This window comes from Moschus berezovskii, chromosome 18, assembly GCF_049115385.1.
Source record: "Moschus berezovskii isolate FMDL1 chromosome 18, NW_MosBer_1.0, whole genome shotgun sequence".
Lineage (NCBI taxonomy): Eukaryota > Metazoa > Chordata > Mammalia > Artiodactyla > Moschidae > Moschus > Moschus berezovskii.
Genome location: NC_142477.1, coordinates 35,724,159 through 35,747,858, shown reverse-complemented (window position 1 = coordinate 35,747,858; position 23,700 = coordinate 35,724,159). Strand labels below are relative to the sequence as shown.

Here is a 23,700-nt window from a genome sequence, read left to right as displayed (position 1 = left end):
GCCATTCTTTTTCTCTTTCTCCCCTCGCCGTCTTTCCCTCTCCACTTCAAAGGCTAAGAACAAGAAGCGGGAATGAGAGAAATACGGAGAAAAAGTATCCAAATTAGTCCAGTTCAGATCCTGATGAAAAGGGCAAGGGTTGGAGAAGGGCTGAAAGGGAGAAAAACAAATGCACACGCAACAGTGAAAAGAAGTGAAAAGTAAGAAGAAAAGGCTGGTAGACGTCACTCTCTCCAGTCACTCTCTCTGACTCCTCCTCTCGGCTGGCCCGGGGCGGTTCGCCTCGGTCACCACAGCGAAGGAAGCCAGACCCGCCTCCCGCGGAGGACGCCCCCGGCCCGCCTCGGCTGAGGCCCGGCACGCGCCAGCCCGAGCCGCGAAGGCGGCGGGACTACAGCTCCCAGGGTGCCGCGCGCGGGCGCGCCTGCGCAGTGCAGCGGGAGGCGGCGGTCTGTTCTCCGCTGAGGAGGAGCGGGGCTGAGGAGGGAGGCAGCGGGTGAGAGTTCAGAGTTCAGCAGCAGCAGCCCGAGCCCATGATTCCCATATGCCCTGTAGTTTCTTTCACCTATGGTGAGTAAAATGTGCCCCTCCGGGGTCCCCGCCCGGCCCCTTCCCCGGCCCGGGGCGGCGGGGAGGCGCGGGGGTTGGGGCAGGCTCCGGGGAGGAGGCGGCGGCCGCCGCCACCCGGGCGTGCGAGTGAGTGAGGGAGTGCGAGGCGGGAGGGGGAGGCGGCGCGGCCGCGGCCCGGCGAGGGCGGCTTCTCACGGCGCCTCTCTCTCTCTCTCCCTTCCCTCCCTCGGCGTCTCTGCCCCTCGGCGCCTCTTCTCCCGCCATGGGACCCGACTCTGCTTGCCCGCCGCAGTGCCCAGCCGGCTGGGGGAAGATGCCAAAATGGCGACCGGCAACTACTTTGGATTCACCCACAGCGGGGCGGCGGCGGCGGCCGCTGCGGCCCAGTATAGGTAACGGCTCCCCGCTCTTGGCCTGCTCTCCCCCTGCGCGCCCCTCCGCCGGGATCCCGCCGACGCGACGCCCCCGCGCCCGCCCCCGCTCCCTCCCCGCCCCGGAGTCCCGGCCCGTGGCAGGCCGGGCCCGCGGCCTCTCCCGGCCCGGGGCGGGAGCGAGGAGACAGCGAGGCCGGGGGCCGCGGAGGGCCGCCCGGGCCTTCGGCGGCCCCGCAGCTAAAATGGCCTCCCGCGGCTTTGGAGCCGCGCCGCCGCCCCCGCCCGGCGGGCTGAGGGAGGGAGCTGAGGCCGAGGCCCCTGCGGTCCCCCCGCCCCCGCCGGCCGGTCCCCACCTCCGAGCCCCCTCCCAATTGGGGATGGGGAGAGTGGGCGAGGGCTTCTCTGAGGGAGTGGGGGGTCGCCCCGGCCCGCGCGGCTTCTCGCCGGGTGTTCGGGCCCCCGAGCCCAGATAACGTGTCGTTTTCTCGGTGCCTCCTCTTGCGTCCCGTGATCTCACCTGGCCCTCCACCCGAGCCCCGCAAAACCAACTGCGGGTGTCATCGCATTCATTTAGTTGATTTAGTTTTCCCTGCGAGGAGAGAGGTAAACACACCAACCACCTGTGAATTGTGTAGCTGGTAGACTGGAAAAGATGCGCGAAGTTTCTAGTGCTGACAAATGAGTCCACTGCCTTGTTGCAGCTATTGAGATTAGACTCCAGGTTGGCCAGTAATTCCCCTGGGCGGGTCTTTCTCCTCCGGAGAAATGAAAAGGGCTAGTGAGGTACAGAGTTAGTGAAATGACCGATATGAAATCTCTGCCTTAAGGGAAGCTCTAATTTCTGAAATGTCTGTAGTTCGTTATATATCTTCTCAAAAGAAAGAAAAAAACTAGATTTCGTTACTTTTGAGTCATTCTGAGAGGCTCTAGATACAGGGCTCCTAAGTGATTAACTTTTTATATATAGAGAGATTATATTAGATACCTGTGTAGTAGGTAATTTAAAACCTAGATAGTTTTCTCACGTCATTCACTTCAGGAGGTAGGTGCTCTAATGGAAAGTACATCACTGGGGACCAGAAGACCTGAGTTCCAGTCTATTTTGTTCCTGATTTTATGACAGTGGGGGTATCTCTTAATTGAGCTGTCATTTTCCTCATTTGTAAAATAAGGCTGTCTTGTGATTAAGACTTGTAATTCTGAAACTCGGTTGCCATATTTCATGGAATAATAAGATGCTATGTCTTGCAAGTGCTTCTCTGGTGGATAGAAGTAAAGAATCCGCCTGCCAATACTGGAGATTCGGTTCGACCCCTGGGTAGGGAAGATCCCCTGGAGAAGGAAATGGCAACCCACTCCAGTATTCTTGTTGGGAAATCCCATGGAGAGAGAAGCCTGGCGGGCTACAGGCCATGGGTTGTAAATGAGGCACACAGGAGTAGCAACTAAACACCACCATATATTGTAAAGGGAAGGATGTCATTATTTTATGTATCACTTAAAAAAAAAATCCTACCGATTAAAATCACTCAATGCTTAAGACACCATTGATTTTTAAGATTTTTAAGAGAGAAATATTTTATTGATGAAATTGGTATTTTACTAATTGTTGAATGCCTTGAACGCATGTGGCGTCTTTTACAAGTCCTTTTACCTTGAAGCTTACTTCCAGAAAAAGGACTGAGATGACAGTTGATTGGAGCAAAAACGTTAAAAAAAAAAGTCTTTGCTTAAAAGTTGTGATCATTAAACAACTAGCGAAGTTTCAGTTACTTTAAACAGCTGATAATATTCGTGAAGAGAGAAAAATCAAGCCATTTTTCTTTCTCTGGGAAATAGGAGATAACTAATGAGCATCTGTGTCATAAATCTACTGGTACCAAGTACTATGTGTTCTAGACAAGACTATTTAACTACTTAAGTTTTAATTGTTTAGTACAATTTTTCTGTTATACTGTTTGCAGAGTGATGATGGATTTGTTGGATTATTTATTAACTGTTTACCGAAAACGTAATGAAATCTTTGTGGTAGTTTTGAAGTATTTTTTCTAATGCAAACCTATAGATAGAAATGAAGGGAGGAGATGCCAATTTAAAGGTACTTAATCCATTGGAGGGACTGATGCTAAAGCTGAAACTCCAATACTTTGGCCACCTCATGTGACGAGTTGACTCACTGGAAAAGACTCTGATGCTGGGAAAGATTTGGGGCGGGAGGAGAAGGGGACGACAGAGAGTGAGATGGCTGGATGGCGTCACCGACTCGATGGACATGAGTTTGAGTGAACTCCCGGAGTTGGTGATGGACAGGGAGGCCTGGCATGCAGTGATTCATGAGGTTGCATGACACGACTGAGCGACTGAACTGAACTGAACTGAATCACTTTTTGATTAAAATATTTGCATATATGTTTTTTAACCCAGTATAGGAAGCTATTACAGAATTTCTGTATCTAGGTTTTTTTTTTTATTTTGAATCTTAATAGTTTTAGTAAAGTGTTAACATCAATCCAAAATATTAAACTGATTGTTATATATATATGTGTGTCTAATATGGGAGACCTGGGTTCCACCCCTGGGTCAGGAAATGGCAACCCACTCCATTATTCTTGCCTGGAGAATACCATGGACGGAGGAGCCTGGCAGGCTGCAGTCCATGGGGTTGCAAAGAGTTCTGACAGGCCTGAGCGACTAACACTTTAATGAGAAAATACTAGTCTTTTGACATTACTTATTTATGCATATATTGGCAAAACTAATTTTTAAGATACTTTATCCTTGTACATAAGATAGTACATGGAATTGTTTGTTTTTAATGAAAAGAAATCAGATTCAATAATGCTAATACTTGTTCAAGGAGGATCAACAAATAATAGTAAAAGCATATGCAAAAAATGCAGTGATGATGTTCATCTTTCTTCCTGTCTAGAAATCATTAAAATACAACTTTCAGACATGGAAGACCATGGATTACTTTTCCAAAAAAAATTTTTATTTTATTTTTTTTTAGTTTAAAGGATGTAAACTCAAGCAAATCTTAAACATTTACCTGTTGAATTACATGAATAATTGGCTTCCCCTGTTGTAGAGTACAGATAACTGAAAGTATTTCTTAAGTCTAGGTTTAATTGTGGTTCTTAGTTTCCTTGGTTACAGCTGTGTAAGGTATTTGATTAAATTTAAGTTTAAGCTTTCTTTTTGCTTGTTAGTATTTGAGATTTATAATGGTATGCTAAGTAGCAAAGTTCTTTGCTACTGCTGCTACTGCTAAGTCACTTCAGTCGTGTCCGACTCTGTGTGACCCCATAGATGGAAGCCCATCAGGCTCCCCCGTCCCTGGGATTCTCCAGGCAAGAACACTGGAGTGGGTTGCCATTTCCTTCTCCAATGTGTGAAAGTGGAAAGTGAAAAGTGAAAGTGAAGTCGCTCAGTCGTGTCCGACCCTTAGCGACCCCACGGACTGCAGCCTACCAGGCTCCTCCATCCATGGGATTTTCTAGGCAATAGTACTGGAGTGGCTTGCCATTGCCTTCTCCGAGCAAAGTTCTTTAAGAGATGTTATAAGAATCTTAAGTCCTGCTGCTAATAATTTTTCGGTAAACCAAGTTTTTCTTTTGTATAATGCATATTAGATATTTTATGATAAGCATTTACTCAATCCTTGTGCTATATGTTCCATCAGCTACTGAATATTTTTCTTCCTGCTTTCTGTATTTTTTTTTTCTTTTTGTATTTCTTCTAATGCTACTAAATAAACCTATTGTGCCATTTGGCCACTTGCAAATGTAATCTTTTACATTCATGTGCTTTTTTCCCCCTTGGAAATTACAAAATCAAAAAAAAAGTATTAATTATTGTGTTTATATGTATATGTTTCTGGTAGAATGTTTATTTGGGGTGTGCAGGACAAAGCAGATTTCAGTCATGGTGAAAAAAATTGGAATGGCTTCATGGCAGAAAGAGAACTTGGTTGGATAGGTACCTACTTCAGTACAGTACTCTTTTGTTTGAGAAGATATACTTTAAAACTTTTAGACATAATTTTATAATAAATTTTGGAGAAAACAATTTTAACAGTTGTGAGGACTTACCGTAGCAACGAATGTGAGAAAGATAATTCTCAGTGGAAAAAACTTGCTAAAAATTAATGTTTCATAGGATCAAATCAGTTTTTTTCTTTCTTACTGGGAGTTATACAGAAGTTCTTATAGAAGTTCTTCAGTTTTTTAAGGAATTTTGTGGCATAAACAAATACACTATATGTAAAACAAACTAAAGTAATCCCATTATAGTTTACTATTAATAGGACATAATCTTTTCTTTGAGAGTTTTAAACAGCCAGTTTCTCTTATTCCTTAGAAAAGCCATGGATGTTTCAGTTCTTGTCACCTTTCTATCTACTCAAAATACTTGTGTTTCCTGCATAACTTGAATCTTTAGCTTGTGCTTAAACTTTCTTTGTTCTGTCTATAATTCTTATCTGAATGTTATTCTACCTTCAATAAAGTTAGCTATTTAAAATAATCATTTGGCAACATTTTTTACCCTTTTAATATTTAGAATTTATTGAGTTAAAAACTTGAGTAATGATTGTATAATGATCCAAGGTAATTGCCCCCATATCCTAGAATAATAATAATCTTAAATAATAAATGTTTAAGTGGATTTTGACTGTTGTCTGGATATTAGCTTAAACATCTATTAGTCATCTCATCTAGTGATTCTTGAGATGTCTTTAGGGTATCTGTTCCTAAAAGATGAGTATCTCTTCACATCACTAAGGTAACTTGGATAGGCTGATTAGCCAGTGAATTTTCTTTTTTTTTCCTTCTCTTTTTTCCTTTTTATTGGAATGTAGAGTTAAGAATATTGTATCTTGGAGGAAAGAATAAAAGTAACACTAGTAAGGTAGAAAGAAGTAATCACTAACTGAGACTGTGAAAAAACCGGATGAACAGGTTTTTGACACCAATGTTAGTGATGGAAATTTACAGGCTCTACCAAGAAAACATTTACTGTGGCTGCTAATTATATTAGCTCTTCCATTGTTGAATTAGAGATCTTAGGGTTCATATTGCATGAATGAATTTGAAATAATGAACATTTTCTTTCCAAAAGGATTAGTGCTATTACAGGGATGTGTCCTGTATGTGTTATTAATAGCCTTAAGGGCAGTGTGAGGCAAAATAGCACTCTATAGAATGCTTAAAGTGTATTCTTGACTGTGCTTTTGCAACCTGCTTCACAGTATACTATAATGAAAAGTGAATGAGCTAGTCACACTTTGGATTTCAATCTCTGTCTCTTTAGGCACTTGTCCAAGTCCCTTAATTTTTCTATGACTTGGTTTCTTCAGCTAACTTGCTTTGAGGTGAAGATTAAAACTTCCTAGCCTAGTGCCTGATTTTCAATAGGTACTTTACCCATGTTAGTTTTCAGCAGAGATTTGCATAATAATATTAAAAGGGTTCTAAAAGCTATCCTTAGTTGATATCTATCCTACATTTACTATATGGAGTTTCATCATCTCAGTGGAGAAGGAAATGGCAAATACTCCAGTGTTCTTGCCTGGAGAATCCCAGGGATGGAGGAGCCTGGTAGGCTGCCGTGTATGGGGTCACACAGAGTTGGACACGACTGAAGCAACTAAGCAGCAGCAGCAGCATCTCAGATGTTAAAAGTAGGTACTTGAGCATCAGTTGGCAGCCTCAGCTTCAGTGTCAGTTTAATAGAGACCTCCAAATTTTTAATTAGCAAGTAACATGATTATAATTAATAGACAAATATGAGAAATGATAAGAATTCAGATTTCCTGCATCTAAGATCAGGGAAATATTGGTAACACTCATGTTTCATCAATGTCAAATTAGACAATTATATTTCAAATAAGTTCTTTGTACATAGCCATAAAATCTATTAAGTAGATCTAAAACTAATGAGATAGGCAAAACATTTTAAGGAAAAAATAAAATAGGCTATAAAGAACATAAAATAAGACATACATGAAGATGGGCTGTGTTCTTCAAGTGAAAAAAAATCAATACTATCAATTAATCAGTTTTCTCCTGAGTAGTCCATATATTTAATGTAATTCCAGTAAAAACCACAGCAGGTTTTTGGGGTAACTTGATAAAGAAATTCTTATGTTGACAGTGAAGAGAGTATTTGTCCAAAAGTAGTCAAGATAGTCTTGTCATGATATCATGCATATTAGCAGGGACCAAAAGACGTTATTAAACAGGAAAATGTGGTTATTGGTAGAGGGACAGACAGATCGTTGGCTTACAGTAGAGATCCCAGAAATAGATGAGTGCTTACGGGCAGTGGATTAGAATATATGGCTGTTTAAGTAGAGATACTTGTCAAAAAAAAACAAATCAACCAAATTGTTACTCATAAATAATCAGGATAATCAGAAAACAGTCCTTCGACTTGTGAATGTAATAACTGACAAAGTATATTAGAATTACTAGAAAGAGATTAAAGGTGGGGAGTGTGCCTATGGTACTTATCCATACATTGTCCTTTGCATCACTCTATCATAATTGGGGTCGTTGTTCTAAGAACAACATTGCTTAGTGTTTTGTGAAAGCTGTGTACAGTGCAGCTCTTAATTCACCCTTACACAGGGCAAATTACTGAAATAAAGAACATTTGACTTTTTGTTTTTTTAATATTAGTCTTCTCATGTAATAAGTAGATTAAAATCCATTTGTAGGGAGTAACTTGCAGTACACATAGGCCCTGCTCTCAAGGAGTTTACTCTGCTAGAAGATGAGAGTAGGGGCAGGTATACCTACAGGTAACTCTGCCATGGTAACGATCATATTGATTTTTAATAAAATACTTAAATGGGGAATTAGAGCATTTCAACTATGGGGTTTGAGGTAGTCTTCATGGTATTTAATTCTGAAAATTGAGGCAGAGTCATTTTAGACAAAGAAAATGTGTTGGCCAAGGCAAGAAGGAATTAAATTCTTCTTTGGTTTGTGTAGGTTTTTTTGGACACACCCTGTGGCATGTAGGGATCTTAGTTCCCCAGGGATTGAACATGCGCCCTCAGCAATGAAAGCACAGAGTCCTAACCACTGGACTGCCAGGAAATTCTATGAATTAAATTATTAATGGTAAATAAATTGTACCCTTTATTAAATAAAAATTAAATAAAATAAAATGGAACAAAAAAAAATAATATGGTTGGTAGTTGGTGGGTTCTGAAGTCCTGGCTCCCTCTACTAGTTTCCATGTGACATTGGGCAAACAGTCCTTTGGTACTTGAGTTTCTTCATCTATAAATTAGAGAATTATAGGATTGAAATATTTTGAAAAATTCTCCCTTGAAGTGTGATATATATGAAAAGAACACATATAATAAGAGTATAGCTTGATGAAATGTCAGAAGCTGGGCACCACTGTGTAACCAGCACCCAGACCAAGAAACAACATTATCAGCATCCCAGGAGGCCTCTACATTCTCCGTTGTGGTTTGAGAATTCAATGAGATAACATTTGTAAGGTGCTCAGAATATTCAGTAGGCATTTGGAAATGGAGCTCAGAATTGGGATAAGAGTCGTAGTGTAAATGTGAATATTAGCCGTATGGTGGTGAATCCACCATTGTAGCTGTGAGTATGGATGGACCAGAGGAACTACTTGTCATGCATCAAACATTTAAACATTTAGTAAACTTTTTTTGAATGAGTGGGGAAAAAAAATAGAGTCAGGGTTACAAACTTGGGGAACTTCGGTGTTGAAAGTAGAGCCAGAGAAAGAAACAAATACTGGGCCAGGGTGGTGGTGAACAGAGATCTGGGAGAATGTAGTGTTCATAAAAACCAAAGAAGATAAAGCAATATTAAGGCTTTAGAGAGGCCAAGAATTGACAGTTATCAAAATCGTTGCTTTAATTTTCATGGGCGGCCATTATAGAAAAACTAGAATCTGACTTTTTTTGGAGCTACAGAAAGACAAGCATAAAATTTTGCATAAAATAGGTTTTGCAGTCTAACTTAGTATTCAAATAAATTTTTAAAAATTTGTTGAAGTATGGTTGATTTACAATGCTGTATTTCTGCTGTACTGCAAAGTGGCTCAGTTATACTCATATAAACATTCTTTTTTATGGTCTTTTCCATTATAGTTTATCCCAGGATATTGAATATAGGTCCCTGTGCTATACAGTAGGACTTTGTTGTTTATCCACAAATAAATTCTTGAGGGTCCTAGAGGTTAAATGGGCTTAAAGTATTGGGAGGCACTGTGTTTAAAGATGAGTGAAAATAAAATTTTGGATTAATTTTTTATTTCTTGGAAAAGATAATATATTGTATAATTGCATTATACTGGTATAGTAGTCTGCATTAAATGGGCAGAGAACTTGAAATTTGAAGAATGATACTTTTTGATAGAAAAAAACAATGAGCCTTTTAAAAATACATATAAATGAGGGCAAAGAGTGCTGTGGTTTATGAAGATGACTTTATTGCTTCTCTCACTCCCCCAGTCCTACCCATCCCAAACCATTTTTTACTATAAGCAGACATAGTCACTATAAATTTAATCAAAATACTCTTATGCTTAAAATCCTTCATTTGCTAACCTTTAATTTCAGAATATCTGGTTATCCTAGCTTCACATTTAGAGGATCTGGGGATCTTATTGTATAGACTTAGAGTTCATTATTCACATGATATCCAAAAAATTCTGAAAACAATACTAGTAAAAAAAAAAAAAAAGGAAAAACTGATATGAAGAGTAGGTTGTGGCTCAGTGTTCAGTTGCTCAGTTGTGTCCGACTCTTTGCCACCCCATGAACTGCAGCATACCAGGCCTCCCTGACCTTCACCATCTCCCAGAGCTTGCTCAGACTCATGTCCATTGAGTCGGTGATGCCATCCAACCATTTTGTCCTCTGTCATCCCCTTCTCCTCCTGCCTTCAGTCTTTCCCAGCATCAGGGTCTTTCTAATGAGCAACAGATCTCCACATCAGATGGCCAAAGTATTGGAGCTTCAGTATCAGTACTTCTAATGAACATTCAAGGTTGATCTCCTTTAGAATGGACTTGTTTGATCTCCTTGCAGTCCAAGGAACTCTGAAGAGCCTTCTTCAACACCACAGTTCAAAAGTATCAATTCTTTGGCACTCAGCCTTCTTTATTGTCCAACTCTACATCCATACGTGACAACTGGAAAAACCATAGCTCTGACTAGACGGACTTTTGTTAGTAAAAGTAATGTCTCTGCTTTTTAATTTGCTGTCTATGTTGGTCATAGCTTTTCTTCCAAGGAGCAAGTGTCTTTTAGTTTGATGGCTGCAGTCACCATCTGCAGTGATTTTGGAGCCCAAGAAAATAAAGTCTGTCACTGTCTCCATTGTTTCCCCATCCATTTGCCATGAAAGGATGGGACCGGATGCCATGAACTTAGTTTTCTGAATATTGAGCTTTAAGCCAGCTTTTCCACTCTCCTCTTTCACCTTCATCAAGAGGCTTTTTAGTTCCTCTTCACTTTCTGCCATAAGGGTGGTGTCATCTGCATATCTGAGGTTATTGATATTTCTCCTGGCAATCTTGATTCCAGCTTGTGCTTCTTCCAGCCCAGCATTTCCCATGATGTACTCTGCATGTAAGCTAAATAAGCAGGGTGACAATAAACAGCCTTGACGTACTTCTTTCCCAATTTGGAACCAGTCTGTTGTTCCATGTCTAGTTCTATTGCTTCTTGACCTGCAGACAGGTTTCTCAAGAAGCAGGAGAGGTGGTCTGATACTCCTCTCTCTTTCTCAAGAATTTTCCAGTTTGTTGTGATCCACACAGTCAAAGGCTTTAGCATAGTCAGTGAAGCAGATATTTTTCTGGAATTCTCTTGCTTTTCTATGATCCAACAGATGTTGGCAGTTTGATTTCTTGTTCCTCTGCCTTTTCTAAATCCAGCTTGCACATCTGGAAGTTCTTGATTCAGGTACTGTTGAAGCTTATCTTGAAGAGTTTTAGCATTACCTTGCTAGCATGTGAAATGAATGCAATTGTGCAGTAGTTTGAACGTTCTTTGGCTCTTTCTTTGGTAGTGGGATGTAATTTTTTAGTTTCACCTCTGTGAGTATCCATACCTTTCTCTGAAGAAATGTTAATATATTTGAGATATAATGAAAGATGTATTTTCTTGAGTATAGGAAGTTATAGAGCACTTCGGTTTAATTTATGGTATCCAACAGCTTTAATTGTACCCAATAGCTTGTTTCTTCGAGTAATTCTTTTTACGAATACAAGGATTAACGTTGCATGACTTTTTCTTTTAGATGTCTTCCAAAGAAAACAATTTGCTTATTTTAAAAATGAAATAAAATTTATTTTATCTCAAATTACCATATGGATCCACTGGATCTGTTTTTATAAGTCTTAAGATTTAGAGTATGGAATCTTAGTGATCTTTTTTTTCCTGTTTCTTGAAACATTTTGCTATTTCATGATCCTAGAGATTATTTCCTCTTTGGTTGGTTGGTTTAGTCACAAAGTTGTGTCTGACTCTTGCGACCCCATGGACTGTAGCCCGCCAGGCTTCTCTGTCCATGGAATTCTCCAGGCAAGAATACTGGAGTGGGTTGCTATTTCCTTCTCCAGGGGATCTTCCCAACCCAGGGATCGAACCCAGGTCTCTTGCATTGCAGGCAGACTCTTTACCGACTGAGCTACGAGGAAGCCCCAACTATTTCCAGCTATGCTAAAAAAAAAAAAAGTAATGCAATAGCAAAATGGTTTTGGAAGCACCTCGAAGGATGGTATAGTAGTGAAATAAGTGAAAGGTATTGCATTGCCCAACATTTTGCATCTTTCAAGATGGTATGAAAGAAAAGAGAGACACTGCCTTTAGTTGTTGGCTTTTAGTTTTCCTTCAACACAGTTGGGGAGTCAGAATTATTCATTCTCTGTTCATACTGTCAAAAGATAAGAAAGTTAACACAAGAAAATATTTGACAGTTATTATGTAAATAAGATGAATACAAGAACAAAACAACACTGCTCAAGACAAATGATAATGGTGAAATTGATTGCATGAGCAAAATCTCAGCATAAGGGTCTTTAGATACCATATCCTAGATCAGGGATCCCCAACCTCCCCCTCCCCCCCAGGCCACAGACTGTTAGGAATCAGCCACACAGGAGGTGAGTGGCAGGCCAGTGAGGGAAGCTTCCATCTGTGTTTAACAGAGGCTCCCATCACTCCCTTTAAACCTGAGCTCCACCTGCTGTCAGACCTGCAGAAGTATTAGATACTCATAGAAGCTCCTAAGCTCCTCCTGTGCAAATCTAATGCCTGATGATCTGAGGAGGGGCTGAGATGATGCTAGTGCTGGGGAGCCACTGCAAATACAGATTATTATTAGCAGAGAGATTTGACTACAAAGAGATCACAGTCAGTTGCTGGACTGCACAGAGACCACAATCAGTTGCGTGCAGACTCCTGTTAGAACCCTGTCAGTGAGTGACAGTTGTATGTGTGCATGCTAAGTCACTTCAGTTGTCTCCAATTCTTTGTGACCCTGTGGACTGTAGCCCACCGGGCTCCTCTGTCCATGGGATTCCCCAGGCAAGAATACTAGAGTGGGTTGTGTTTCCTCCTCCAGAGGATCTTCCCAACCCAGGGAAGGAACCTGCATCTCTTTCATCTTCTGAATTGGCAGGCAAGTTCTTTACCACTAGTGCCACCTGGGAAGTCCAGGTGGCAATTGTATAATTATTTCATTATATATTACAATGTAATAATAATAGAAATAAAGTACACAATAAATTTAATGCACTTGAATCATCCCAAAACCATCCTCTCCCCCCATCTGTGGAAAAATTGTCTTACATGAAACTGGTCCCTGGTGCCAAAAAGGTTGGGGACCACTGTCTGAGATGAATTTTTTCACACTGAAGAATCAGTAAACGAACAATATATTTCTAAGGATAAAAAAAGAAAGTACTCTCATCTAGTTAATAAGAAGGACTTCATTATGTATTATTCTGTGACAATATTAGGAACATCCCATTTTGCTAGAAGTATATGTGGCAGAAATCTTTCTTGTTTTGTGATGTTTGTGAACTAAAATTTACTGATATGGTGCATTAGTGGACAGATCTTCAAGGCAGATACGTATACAAAGGTAGTTGGAAGGAAATAGATGGTGTAGAAATAAAAAGATTCATTAGATCATTCGAAAACAAAAAATTGATAATGTTTTTCTATTATGAATCAAATATGGTCATCATCATCTCTCTCCAGAAGAATATGAGCCATAAAACATTTCAAAACTTTTTAAAGCATTGTATGTTGACAATTCAAATGTAGGAAGAAGAACCGGAAATAATGAAGAGTTGGAACTCATTAGAGAAATACTTAAAATGTGGAACTGGCATTTACAGATGGACATGTTTCATGTTCATGCATTAAAGTTGATGAGCAGTTATGTTTAGAAAACATGATCCATTTTGTCTGTATGTGGAGTAAGAATTTGAATTTACTATAATTCGTATTGAGAAATTTCTAATAGTTTTTCTTTATCCCTTATTCTTATGTAAATGGTCAGATAACCTCAACAATGTTGAAAAGGAGAGAATGCAGTTCAGTGGCTCCAAATGACATTTCTCCAGGTGGTAGCTCAGCTGGTAAAGAATCCACCTGGAATGCAGGAGAGACCCTGGTTGATTCCTGGGTCAGGAAGATTGTTGGAGAAAGGATAGGCTACCCACTTCAGTATTCTTGGGCTTCCCTGGTGGCTCAGATGGTAAAGAATCCACCTGCAATATGGGAGACCTGGGTTTGATCCCTGGGTTGGAAAGATCCCCTGGAGGAGGACATGGCAACACACTCCTGTATTCTTGTCTGAAGAATCCCCAAGGGCAGAGGAACCTGGCGGTCTACAGTTGATGGGGTTGCTAAGAGTCAGACATGACTGAGCAACTAAGCACAGAACAGTACAACATTGAGAGTTAAAAGATCCCAAGAAAACTGTTAACAGTTCATATGCTATTTAACCATCCCTCTCCCTATAGTCTACAAATCTAATGAGCTGGTAGACATGGTAGGATTGGTTATTTTATTTGTTCTGGTTTTTAAGAAGAAAATAGCCTGAATTTATTCAGTATTCAGTTCAGTCGCTTAGTCGTGTCTGACTCTTTGTGACCCCATGGACTGCAGCACACCAGGCTTCCCTGTCCACCAACTCCTGAGGCTTACTCAAACTCATGTCCATAGAGTTGGTGATGCCATCCAACCATCTCATCCTCTGTCGTCCCCTTCTCCTCCCACCTTCGACCTTTTCCAGCATCAGGGTCTTTTCCAAGGAGTTAGTTCTTCACATCAGATGGCCCAAGTATTGGAGTTTCAGCTTCACCATCAGTCCTTCCAATGAACACGTAGGACTGATCTCCTTTAGGATGGACTGGTTGGATCCTTGCTGTCCAAGGGACTCTCAAGAGTTTTCTCCAACACCACAGTTCAAAAGCATCAATTCTTCTTCACTCAGCTTTCTTTATAGTCCAGCTCTGACATCCATACATGACTCCTGGAAAAACCATAGCTTTGACTAGCCTGACCTTTGTTGGCAAAGTAATGTCTCTGCTTTTTAATATGCTGTCTATGTTGGTCATAACTTTTCTTCCAAGGAGCAAGTGTCTTTTAGTTTGATGACTGCGGTCACCATCTGCAGTGATTTTGGAGCCCAAGAAAATAAAGTCTGTCACTGTTTCCATTGTTTCCCCATCTATTTGTCATGAAGGGATGGTACCAGATGCCGTGATCTTAGTTTCCTGAATGTTGAGTTTTAAGTCATCATTTTCACTCTCCTCTTTCACTTTCATCAAGAGACTCTTTAGTTCTTTGCTTTCTACCATAAGGGTGATATCATCTCTCCTGGCAGTCTTGATTCCAGCTTGTGCTTCATCCAGCCCAGCATTTCTCATGATGTACTCTGCATATAAGTTAAATAAGCAGGGTGACAATATACAGCCATCATGTACTCCTTTCCCGATTTGGAACCAGTTTGTTGTTCCATGTCCAGTTCTGTTTCTTGACCTGCATACCGATTTCTCAGGAAATAGATCAAGTGGTTTGGTATTCCCATGTCTTGAATAATTTTCCACAGTTTGTTGTGATCCACACAGTCAAAGGTTTTAGCATCGTCAATAAACCAGAAGTAGATGTTTTTCTGGAACTCTCTTGCTTTTTCGGTGATCCAGCGGATATTGGCAATTTGATCTCTGTTTCCTCTGCCTTCTCTAAATCCAGCTTGAACATCTGGAAGTTCACGGTTCAAGTACTGTTGAAGCCTGGCTTGGGGAATTTTGAACATTACCTTTCTAGCATGTGAGATGAGTGCAGTTGTGCGGTAGTTTGAACATTCTTTGGCATTGCCTTTCTTTGGGGTTGGAATGAAAAATGACCTTTTCCAGTCCTATGGCCACTGTTTAGTTTTCCAAATTTGCTGACATATTTAGTGCAGCACTTTCACACATCATCTTTTAGGATTTGAAATAGCTCAACTAGAATTCAATCACCTCCACTAGCTTTGTTCGTAGTCATGCTTCCTAAGACCCACTTGACTTTAAACTCCAGGATGTCTAGCTCTAGGTGAGTGATCACGCCATCGTGGTTATCTGGGTCATGAAGACTTTTTTTGTATAGTTCTTCTGTGTATTCTTGCCACAGAATATATTCTATATTCTTCTTAATGTCTTCTACTTTTTCTGTCCTTTATTGTGTCCATCTTGGCATGAAATTTTCCTTGGTAGCTCCAGTTTTCTTGAAGAGATCTCTAGTCTTTCCCATTCTATTGTTTTCCTCTGTTTCTTTGCACTGATCACCGAGAAAGGCTTTCTTATGTCTCCTTGCTATTCTTTGGAACTCTGCATTCAAAGGGATATATCTTTCCTTTTCTCCTTTGCCTTTAGCTTCTCTTCTTGCCCCAGCTATTTATAAGGCTTCCTCAGACAACAGTTTTGCCTTTTTGCATTTCTTTTTCTTACAGATGGTCTTGATCCTTGCCTTCTGTCCATATTTCTTCAAGTCTGAATTTGGCAACAAGGAATTCATGATCTGAGCCACAGTCAGCTCCTGCTCTTGTTTTTGCTGACTGTATAGAGCTTCTCCATCTTTGACTGCAAAGAATATAATCAGTCTGATTTCTGTATTGACCATCTGGTGATGTCCGTGTGTAGAGTCTTGTGTTGTTAGAAGAGGGTGTTTGCTGTGACACCTTTTGTTGTCTTTGTTGTCAAGAGGTGTGTTCTCTTGACAACTCTTTAGCCTTTGACCCGCTTTGTTTTGTACTCCAAGGCCAAATTTGCCTGTTACTCCAAGTATCTGTTGACTTCCTACTTTTGCATTTCAGTCCCCTGTAATGAAAAGGACATCTTTTTGGGGTGTGTGTTCTGGAAGGTCTTGTAGGTCTTCATAGAACAATTCAACTTCAGTTTCTTCAGCATTACTAGTCGGGTCATAGACTTGCATTACTGTGATATTGAATGGTTTGCCTTGGGAATGAACAGAGATCATTTTGTCGTTTTTGAGATTGCAGCCAAGTACTGCATTCCGGACTATTTTGTTGACTGTGAGGGCTACTCCATTTCTTTTAAGGGATTCTTGCCTACAGTGGTAGGTATAACGGTCATCTGAGTTAAATTCACCCATTCCGGTCCATTTTAGTTCGCTGATTCCTAAGATGTCAATGTTCGCTCTTGCCATCTCCTGTTTGACCACTTCCAATTTGCCTTGATTCATGGACCTAATATTCCAGCTTCCTATGCAGTATTGCTCTTTACAGCATCAGACTTGACTTCCATCACCAGTCACATCCACAACTGGGATATTTAATCCAGATATTTAACCATCCTTTTCCCTTGTAGTCTACAAATCTAATGAGTTGGTAGAAATTGTAGGATTGGTTATTTTATTTGTTCTGGTTTTTAAGAAGAAAATAGAGCCTGGATTTAAGTTTCTTCCAAAATTCTACAGTGATGCAGTTATTGTTTTAATAGCATTATAAAGGTAATGGACCATTACATAGCAAGTTTAAGGAATACCTAAAGGTAGAGGAGATCAATCCTGGATGTTCATTGGAGGGACTGATGCTAAAGCTGAAGCTGCAATACTTTGGCCACCTCATGCGACGAGTTGACTCACTGGAAAAGACTCTGATGCTGGGAAAGGTTGGGGGCGGGAGGAGAAAGGGACGACGGAGAATGAGATGGCTGGATGGCATCACCGACTCTGTGGACATGAGTTTGAGTGAACTCCGGGAGTTGGTGATGGACAGGGAGGCCTGGCGTGCTGTGATTCATGGGGTCGCAGAGAGTCGGACACGACTGAGCGACTGAACTGAACTGAACTGAAAGGTAGTATGTCTTTTTTCATCATTCTCAGCATTCAGTTCAGTTCAGTTCAGTCGCTCAGTCGTGTCCGACTCTCCGCGACCCCATGAATCACAGCACGCCAGGCCTCCCTGTCCATCACCAACTCCCGGACTTCACCCAAACTCATGTCCATAGAGTCGGTGATGCCATCCAGCCATCTCATTCTCCGTCGTCCCCTTCTCCTCCCGCCCCCAACCTTTCCCAGCATCAGAGTCTTTTCCAGGGAGTCAACTCGTCTCATGAGGTGGCCAAAGTATTGGAGTTTCAGCTTTAGCATCAGTCCCTCCAATGAACATCCAGGATTGATCTCCTTTAGAATGGACTGGTTGGATCTCCTTGCAGTATAAGGGACTCTCAAGAGTCTTCTCCAACACCACAGTTCAAAAGCATCGATTCTTCGGCGATCAGCTTTCTTCACAGTCCAACTCTCACATCCATACATGACCACGGGAAAAACCATTGCCTTGACTAGACGGACCTTGGTCGGCAAAGTAATGTCTCTGCTTTTTAATATACTATCAAGGTTATAAAATATTAAATATAAAGAAGATAAATTTGTCAGAAGTTTTGTAGACATAGAAAATCCTATAATTTGACCTCGAAGAGTCCAACAATGTTGAACATTAAATTTGGACTAATGGAAAGGTTGTGTTTTGTGTGCCAAGAGAAGGGAAAAAATGTTTTATCAGTTACTTTACTGTGTTATCCGAAGTTGAAACAGATACAGTCAACAGTAGTTTCCAGAGGAAAAGAAGCACATTTAATAATGTAAGTGACAGAAGCTACCTACATTTTCTTGAGATTGTTTTTCCCCTCATTGCCTTTCAAGGTCAGAAATTAAACATTCCACATCTTTCCTATGGTGGTTCCTCTAGAAATTTCACATTTTAAATTTAATCTAAAGTTAATCATTACCTTTACTTTGCCTGTTTAGAAAGGTACTTTTACATTACCTTCCTAAACAGAACAAGGACTTAAAATGCTTTAACTTTGATCAGTTGCCTCATTTTGTGCTTTTGTTGTTTTTAGATTTTCTAAACCCTGTGACAGTTGTTGAACAAAATTGTCTTATATAGCCAGTGATTGTTTAAATTTGCCTTCAAATTTACTTTTTTTTTTTCACTTAACGTTCGTTCATCCTGAGATCATTTTCTTTCTTCCTAAAGTGTAACTTTGAGAATGTCCTTTAATATGGGTTTACTAAAAACAGATTTTTTTGTTTTGTTTTTTTAATATCTTCATTTCTCCCTTCTCATTCTTGAGAATTCATCACTTAGTCTCTAGGGAATTTTTTTCCTCAGACTAGTTATGCTTCTCACTCTTTGGTGTTTACAGTTTCACTCAGATGGATTTTGGTGAGAATTCCTTATTTAATCTTACTTTGGATTAGTTGGGACTCCTGGATATGAGGATTGTTATATCAGACATTCTATTTAGATGTTTCCTCTCTCCCATTGTTTTTCTTTATTTGTAACTCCAGTGAGTTGCAAGTTATCATTTTTTATTCTTTCCTCCTGGTCTTTTAACGTCTTTTAATATCTTTCATCTCTTTGTGTGCATTCTGGGTAAGTTTTATAGATTTTTTTTTTTTTTTGCCAGCTATGTCTAATCAGTTATGTGATGCCTTTCTAAGATTCTAATTTTTATGTACTGTATTTCATTTCTGGAAATTGTTTCCGTTCAGCTGGTTGTTTTTGATTGACCTCTTGGTCTTGACTGTCTCTTTAGTGTGTTTATTTTCTGTTTTGTATCCAATAATTCTAATAATTGTAGTTTTCTCCATTTTTAAATAATTTTCCAGGCTCTTGCTCATAGTATATCATTTCCTTAATGAGTTTCATTTTTGATGGAGATCTCTTTCTTACGGGATTGTAGCATTAGAGAGAAATCTGGATTCTGTGGCACCTGGAAGCATTGTCAGCACAGAGATAAACCAACTGCTTGGTTTGGTGTTTTCCCTGGTCAGATAATGTGAATTCCAGAACCCAAGCTAGGACAGTGCTCACTTGTTAAGAATTATCAAAGAAGAGCCTTCTCTCCTTTACCTAGAGCCAAGGCTCAGACAAGAAAGTTTCCATACAGTTAGTTCTTCCTTAAAGGGGAAAGTGGGGCTTTTTCCTAATTCTCTTTCTGTTAGTTTCTTGTGGGTTCCAGAGTTCTGAGCCTTTACTTCCTAATGCCTTTGATGTCTCTGTTAACACAGAAATTGGTATATATAGCAGTTAACCAGGAGGAGATTTGGAGCCCTAGATAGTAGGTTTAGGCAACAGACCTCTGGCCACTCATGCACTCCTTGTTTTAATGGACAACAAGTACTGTTTCTCTGTCTTAAGATAGAAGGAAACATTTTGCTTAAAGAGGTAATAAGAGCAGGAAAATGAATGGTGAATACCATCACAGATCTTAAGTTAATGTTCTGTATCATAAATGGTGATTCTCAAACTTTCTGGTTCTGGGACCCTTCTAACTTGTAATTATTAAAACAAAAAAAAAACTTTTGTTTAAGTGGATTACACTAATATTTACTGTATTAGGAATTTCTAAAATATTTATAAAATTGTTTTAAAATAATAGTAAAGCCATTACATGCTAACCAAGAATATCTTTATGAAAAAGAACTATATTCCAACCACAAAAAAAGTAGTGAGATGAGAAGCATTGTTTTTCATTTTTACAAATCTTTTTAATATCTCCTTGGATATAGAGATAAGATGACTGGTTCATTAAGATGGTTGTATTCTTATATCTGCTTTTACATTTAGTCTGTTGCAGTAAGTTGTTTGGATTAAAATATATGAAGGCAATTTGTAATTGAAAAAAGAGAACCAACCTTGTGGACCTTCTGTAATAATCTTAGGGACCCTTAGCTGTCCTTGGATCACATTTTGAGAACCACTGTATAGAAACTAACTGAGATGCAGGAATGTTTTCCCTGTTACTAGATGCCATTTATGTGGACAAGCCATTTGTACACATAACTTATTGTGATTTCAGTAGTGACTGTAAATTTAGTAGTGTACTGTAAAGCCAGGTCATATTAATGGAATTTGAAAGATGGGCCCAGAGTTGGGTATAGATTCAGGTTGAGGCCAGAAATGTAGAGTTGTCTTGGAATAACTGGAAGGGAGAATTTAAGTTTAGGGCTGGTTTGTTAGTCATTAAAGGTGCCTGTCTGAGAATTCTATTCTAATATCTTACGCTTCCCTTTTCCCAGAGTAATGCATTAACTACTTAAAAATAGATAGAAGGACTTAATGATAACAAGTCCCTTATTTTCCTTCTCCTTGCCTCCTAATTCCACTTCCCAGGGACCCTCACCTTTAATATATCTTGGTTTTATTTCTAACCTCCATATCACTAAATAGTACGCTGCGTTTTTATATTTTAATTTATCAACTGTACGTTATATTTTGACTTCTTAAAATCATGGTTAGGAGTTCATATATACACTCATGCGTCTTGTATTTCTCCTCCCAAATTCAGTAATATGGCTGTCTCTCTTCAACAATACTGTCAGTTCTGTTGTAGTTCCATCACAGTCTGACAGTATCTTGGTACTGTTAAGAATCTTTAAGTTCTGCTTACTTTCCCTCTTTCTCCACTCCATCCCTCTACTCAGCTATAATTTTCCTTGTGATACCATTTACATTTGTGCTCTGTAATAGTTTATCTTCCATGATTTTGGTTTATTCTAAAACTTGAAAGCAAAAACCATTTCATTTTTATTTTACATAGTATTTACTGTGGTGCCAAGTACTAATCTATGATTAGAATTCCTAGTGTATTCCATTTTATAACTCTATATCACTTAATCTTTCTAAGCTCAAGTTCAAATGGGTTTTCCTTTTTTTACCCTCTACTAGTTGCTCAGCTGTGATCATGATTTTTCTTGACCAGTTTCATACTTCCTGAAGTCTTTCATTATCCTGTTTTTCACCCGAATCTTCTTGCTGCCTTGATTATATCATGAGATTTCCCCAGGCTCCTGGTCTGCTGTCTATTGTCAAGTCATCTGTTTTCCTGAACATCTTTCTCCTGGAGGCTTCTGTCCTTCCTTTGATTGCAGTCTCATCTGGGCCTTTGTATTACTGCTGACTTGGGCTTTTATCACTCTCCTAGTTTGAATCCACTGTTTGTGGAATTCCCTGGTATTTTTCTTGTTTTAGTTTTTTGCTGAAGTACGTTTTCATGTAGCATATAGGAGGCAAACTTCAGACCTTAAATGTCAGAATCTATATTCTGTGTTAATAGTTAAGCTGGGTGCAGAATTCCACATTAATAACCATTTTCCCTTGAATTTTCAAGACATTACCATATTGTCTTCCAACCACTAGTGTTAAAAATAAGTCTGATTTTCATTTAGTTGTATGTAGGTAACCTGTTTTGTTTGTGTCTAGAGAGTTAAAGTATTTTTTTCTCTTTGTCTTGTGGTGTTATGAAATGCTAAATGTCAGTGTTGTCCTTTCTTTCTGTTCTGCACTCTGTAGATCTCTGAATTTGAAAATACGTTCCTCCCTTCAAGAGTGGGGAAATTTTATTTAATTTCTTCCATCTGCTTTTTTTCTTTTCTCTAGAATTCCTTCTTGTTAGAATTTTAGACCTGCTATATTTATCCTTTCTCTTTAATCATTTTCTTTATCTTATTATTCATGTCCTTCATTTTTATCTAACAAGTGTAAAATTCTTATTTTATAGATACAAATTGGAGATTTTGAAAATTCTTACCTGTTGCTTTGAGTTATCCATTTCCCATGGAATCATTCTTGTTTCTTTTTCAGTTTACAGTAATATCTGGTCATTTTGGCTGGCTGTTTATTTTGATAAGGCTTCTGTCTGGCTTCGCTTTCAGCTTTGTTGTTCAATTGCTAAGATGTGTCTGATTCTTTGTGACCCCATGGACTGCAGCACACCAGGCCTTCACTGTCTCTAGGAGTTTACTCAAACTCATGTCCATTGAGTTGATGATGCCATCCAACCATCTCATCCTCTGTCACCCCCTTCTCCTCCTGCCCTCAATCTTTTCCAGCATCAAGGTCTTTTCCAATGAGTCAACCCTTCACATCAGGTGGCGAAAGTATTGGAGCTTCAGCAACAGTCCTTCCAATGAACATTCAGAGTTGATTTACTTTAGGATTGACTGGTTTGATCTCCTTGCTGTTCAAGTAACTCTCGTCGTCTTGTCTAGCACCACAATTTGAAGGCGTAATTTTTTGTTACTTAGCCTTCTTTACGGTCCAACTCTCACATTTATACATGACTACTGGAAAAATATCATAGCTTTGACTATACGGACTTTTGTCAGCAAAGTGATGTTTTTGCTTTTTAATATGATATCTAGGTTTGTCATAGCTTTCCTTCCAAGGGCAAGCATCTTAATTTCATGGCTGCAGTCACAATCCGGAATGATTTTGGAGCCCAAGAAAATAAAATCTGCCATTGTTTCCACTTTTTCTCCATCTATTTGCTATGAAGTGCTGGGGCCAGATGCCATGATCTTAGTTTTCTGAATGATGAGTTTTAAGCCAGCTTTTTCACTCTCGTCTTTCACCTTCATCAAGAGGCTCTTTAGTTACTCTTTGCTTTCTGCCATTAGGGTAGTATGAACTGCATTTCTAATGTAGTTGCTGTTTCTCCCAGCAGTCTTGATTCCAACTTCTGCTTCATCGAGCCCAGCATTTTGCATGATGTACTCAGCGTAGAAGTTAAATAAGCAGGGTAACAGTATACAGACTTGATGTACTCCTTTCCCAATTTTGAACCAGTCCGTTGTTCCATGTCTGGTTCTAACTAACTGTTGCTTCCTAGCCTGCAGACAGGTTTCTCAGGAGACAGGTAAGGTGGTCTGGTATTCCCATCTCTTTAAGAATTTACCACAGTTTATTGTGATCCACACAGTCAAAGGCTTTAGCATAGTCAATGAAGCTGAAGTAGATACTTTTCTGCAGTTCTCTTGCTTTCCCTATGATTCAGCAAATGTTGGCAATTTGATCTCTTGTTTCTCTTCCTTTTCTCAGTCCAGCTTATACATCTGCAAGTTCTTGGTTCACATGCTGTTGAAGTCTAACTTGAAGAATTTTGAGCATTACCTTGCGTGTGAAATGAGTGCAGTTGTATGCTAGTTTGAACATCTTTAGCTTCAGTTCTTAAGCTGAAGGTAAACAGTTCAGGAATATTTTTTTACTCTTTAATATCAATAAATCCTAAATGCGCCCCCCTCAAGAGAAATACCATTCCTACTTTATGTCTGATTATTTCTTAAGCTTTCTTACCCATGTTGATTTCCTATGTGTGTTTCATAATTTGTTTTTTTGTTACACTTTAAAACTGACTGAAACTGATTAGATTTAACTTATTCACAAAGGAT

The 23,700-nt window shown here is 39.6% G+C and overlaps 1 protein-coding gene across 4 annotated transcripts in view; it reads left to right on the top strand.

The window, feature by feature from the left end:
• Window positions 1-433: 433 nt before the first annotated feature.
• The window catches only part of ZFR (zinc finger RNA binding protein), an 85,390-nt gene continuing 62,123 nt past the window's right edge, over window positions 434-23,700 (top strand). For 3 of the 4 annotated variants that reach the window (XR_008685429.2, XM_055422216.2, XM_055422215.2), the window contains exons 1-2: window positions 434-570; window positions 863-962. Coding sequence is in view for 3 of the 4 variants with exons in the window: in XM_055422216.2 (XP_055278191.2) it covers window positions 534-570; window positions 863-962 (137 nt within the window). In the remaining variant the exon portion in view is untranslated. The remainder of the gene's footprint in view (window positions 571-862; window positions 963-23,700) is intronic. The other variant, XM_055422217.2, reaches the window with a different exon arrangement.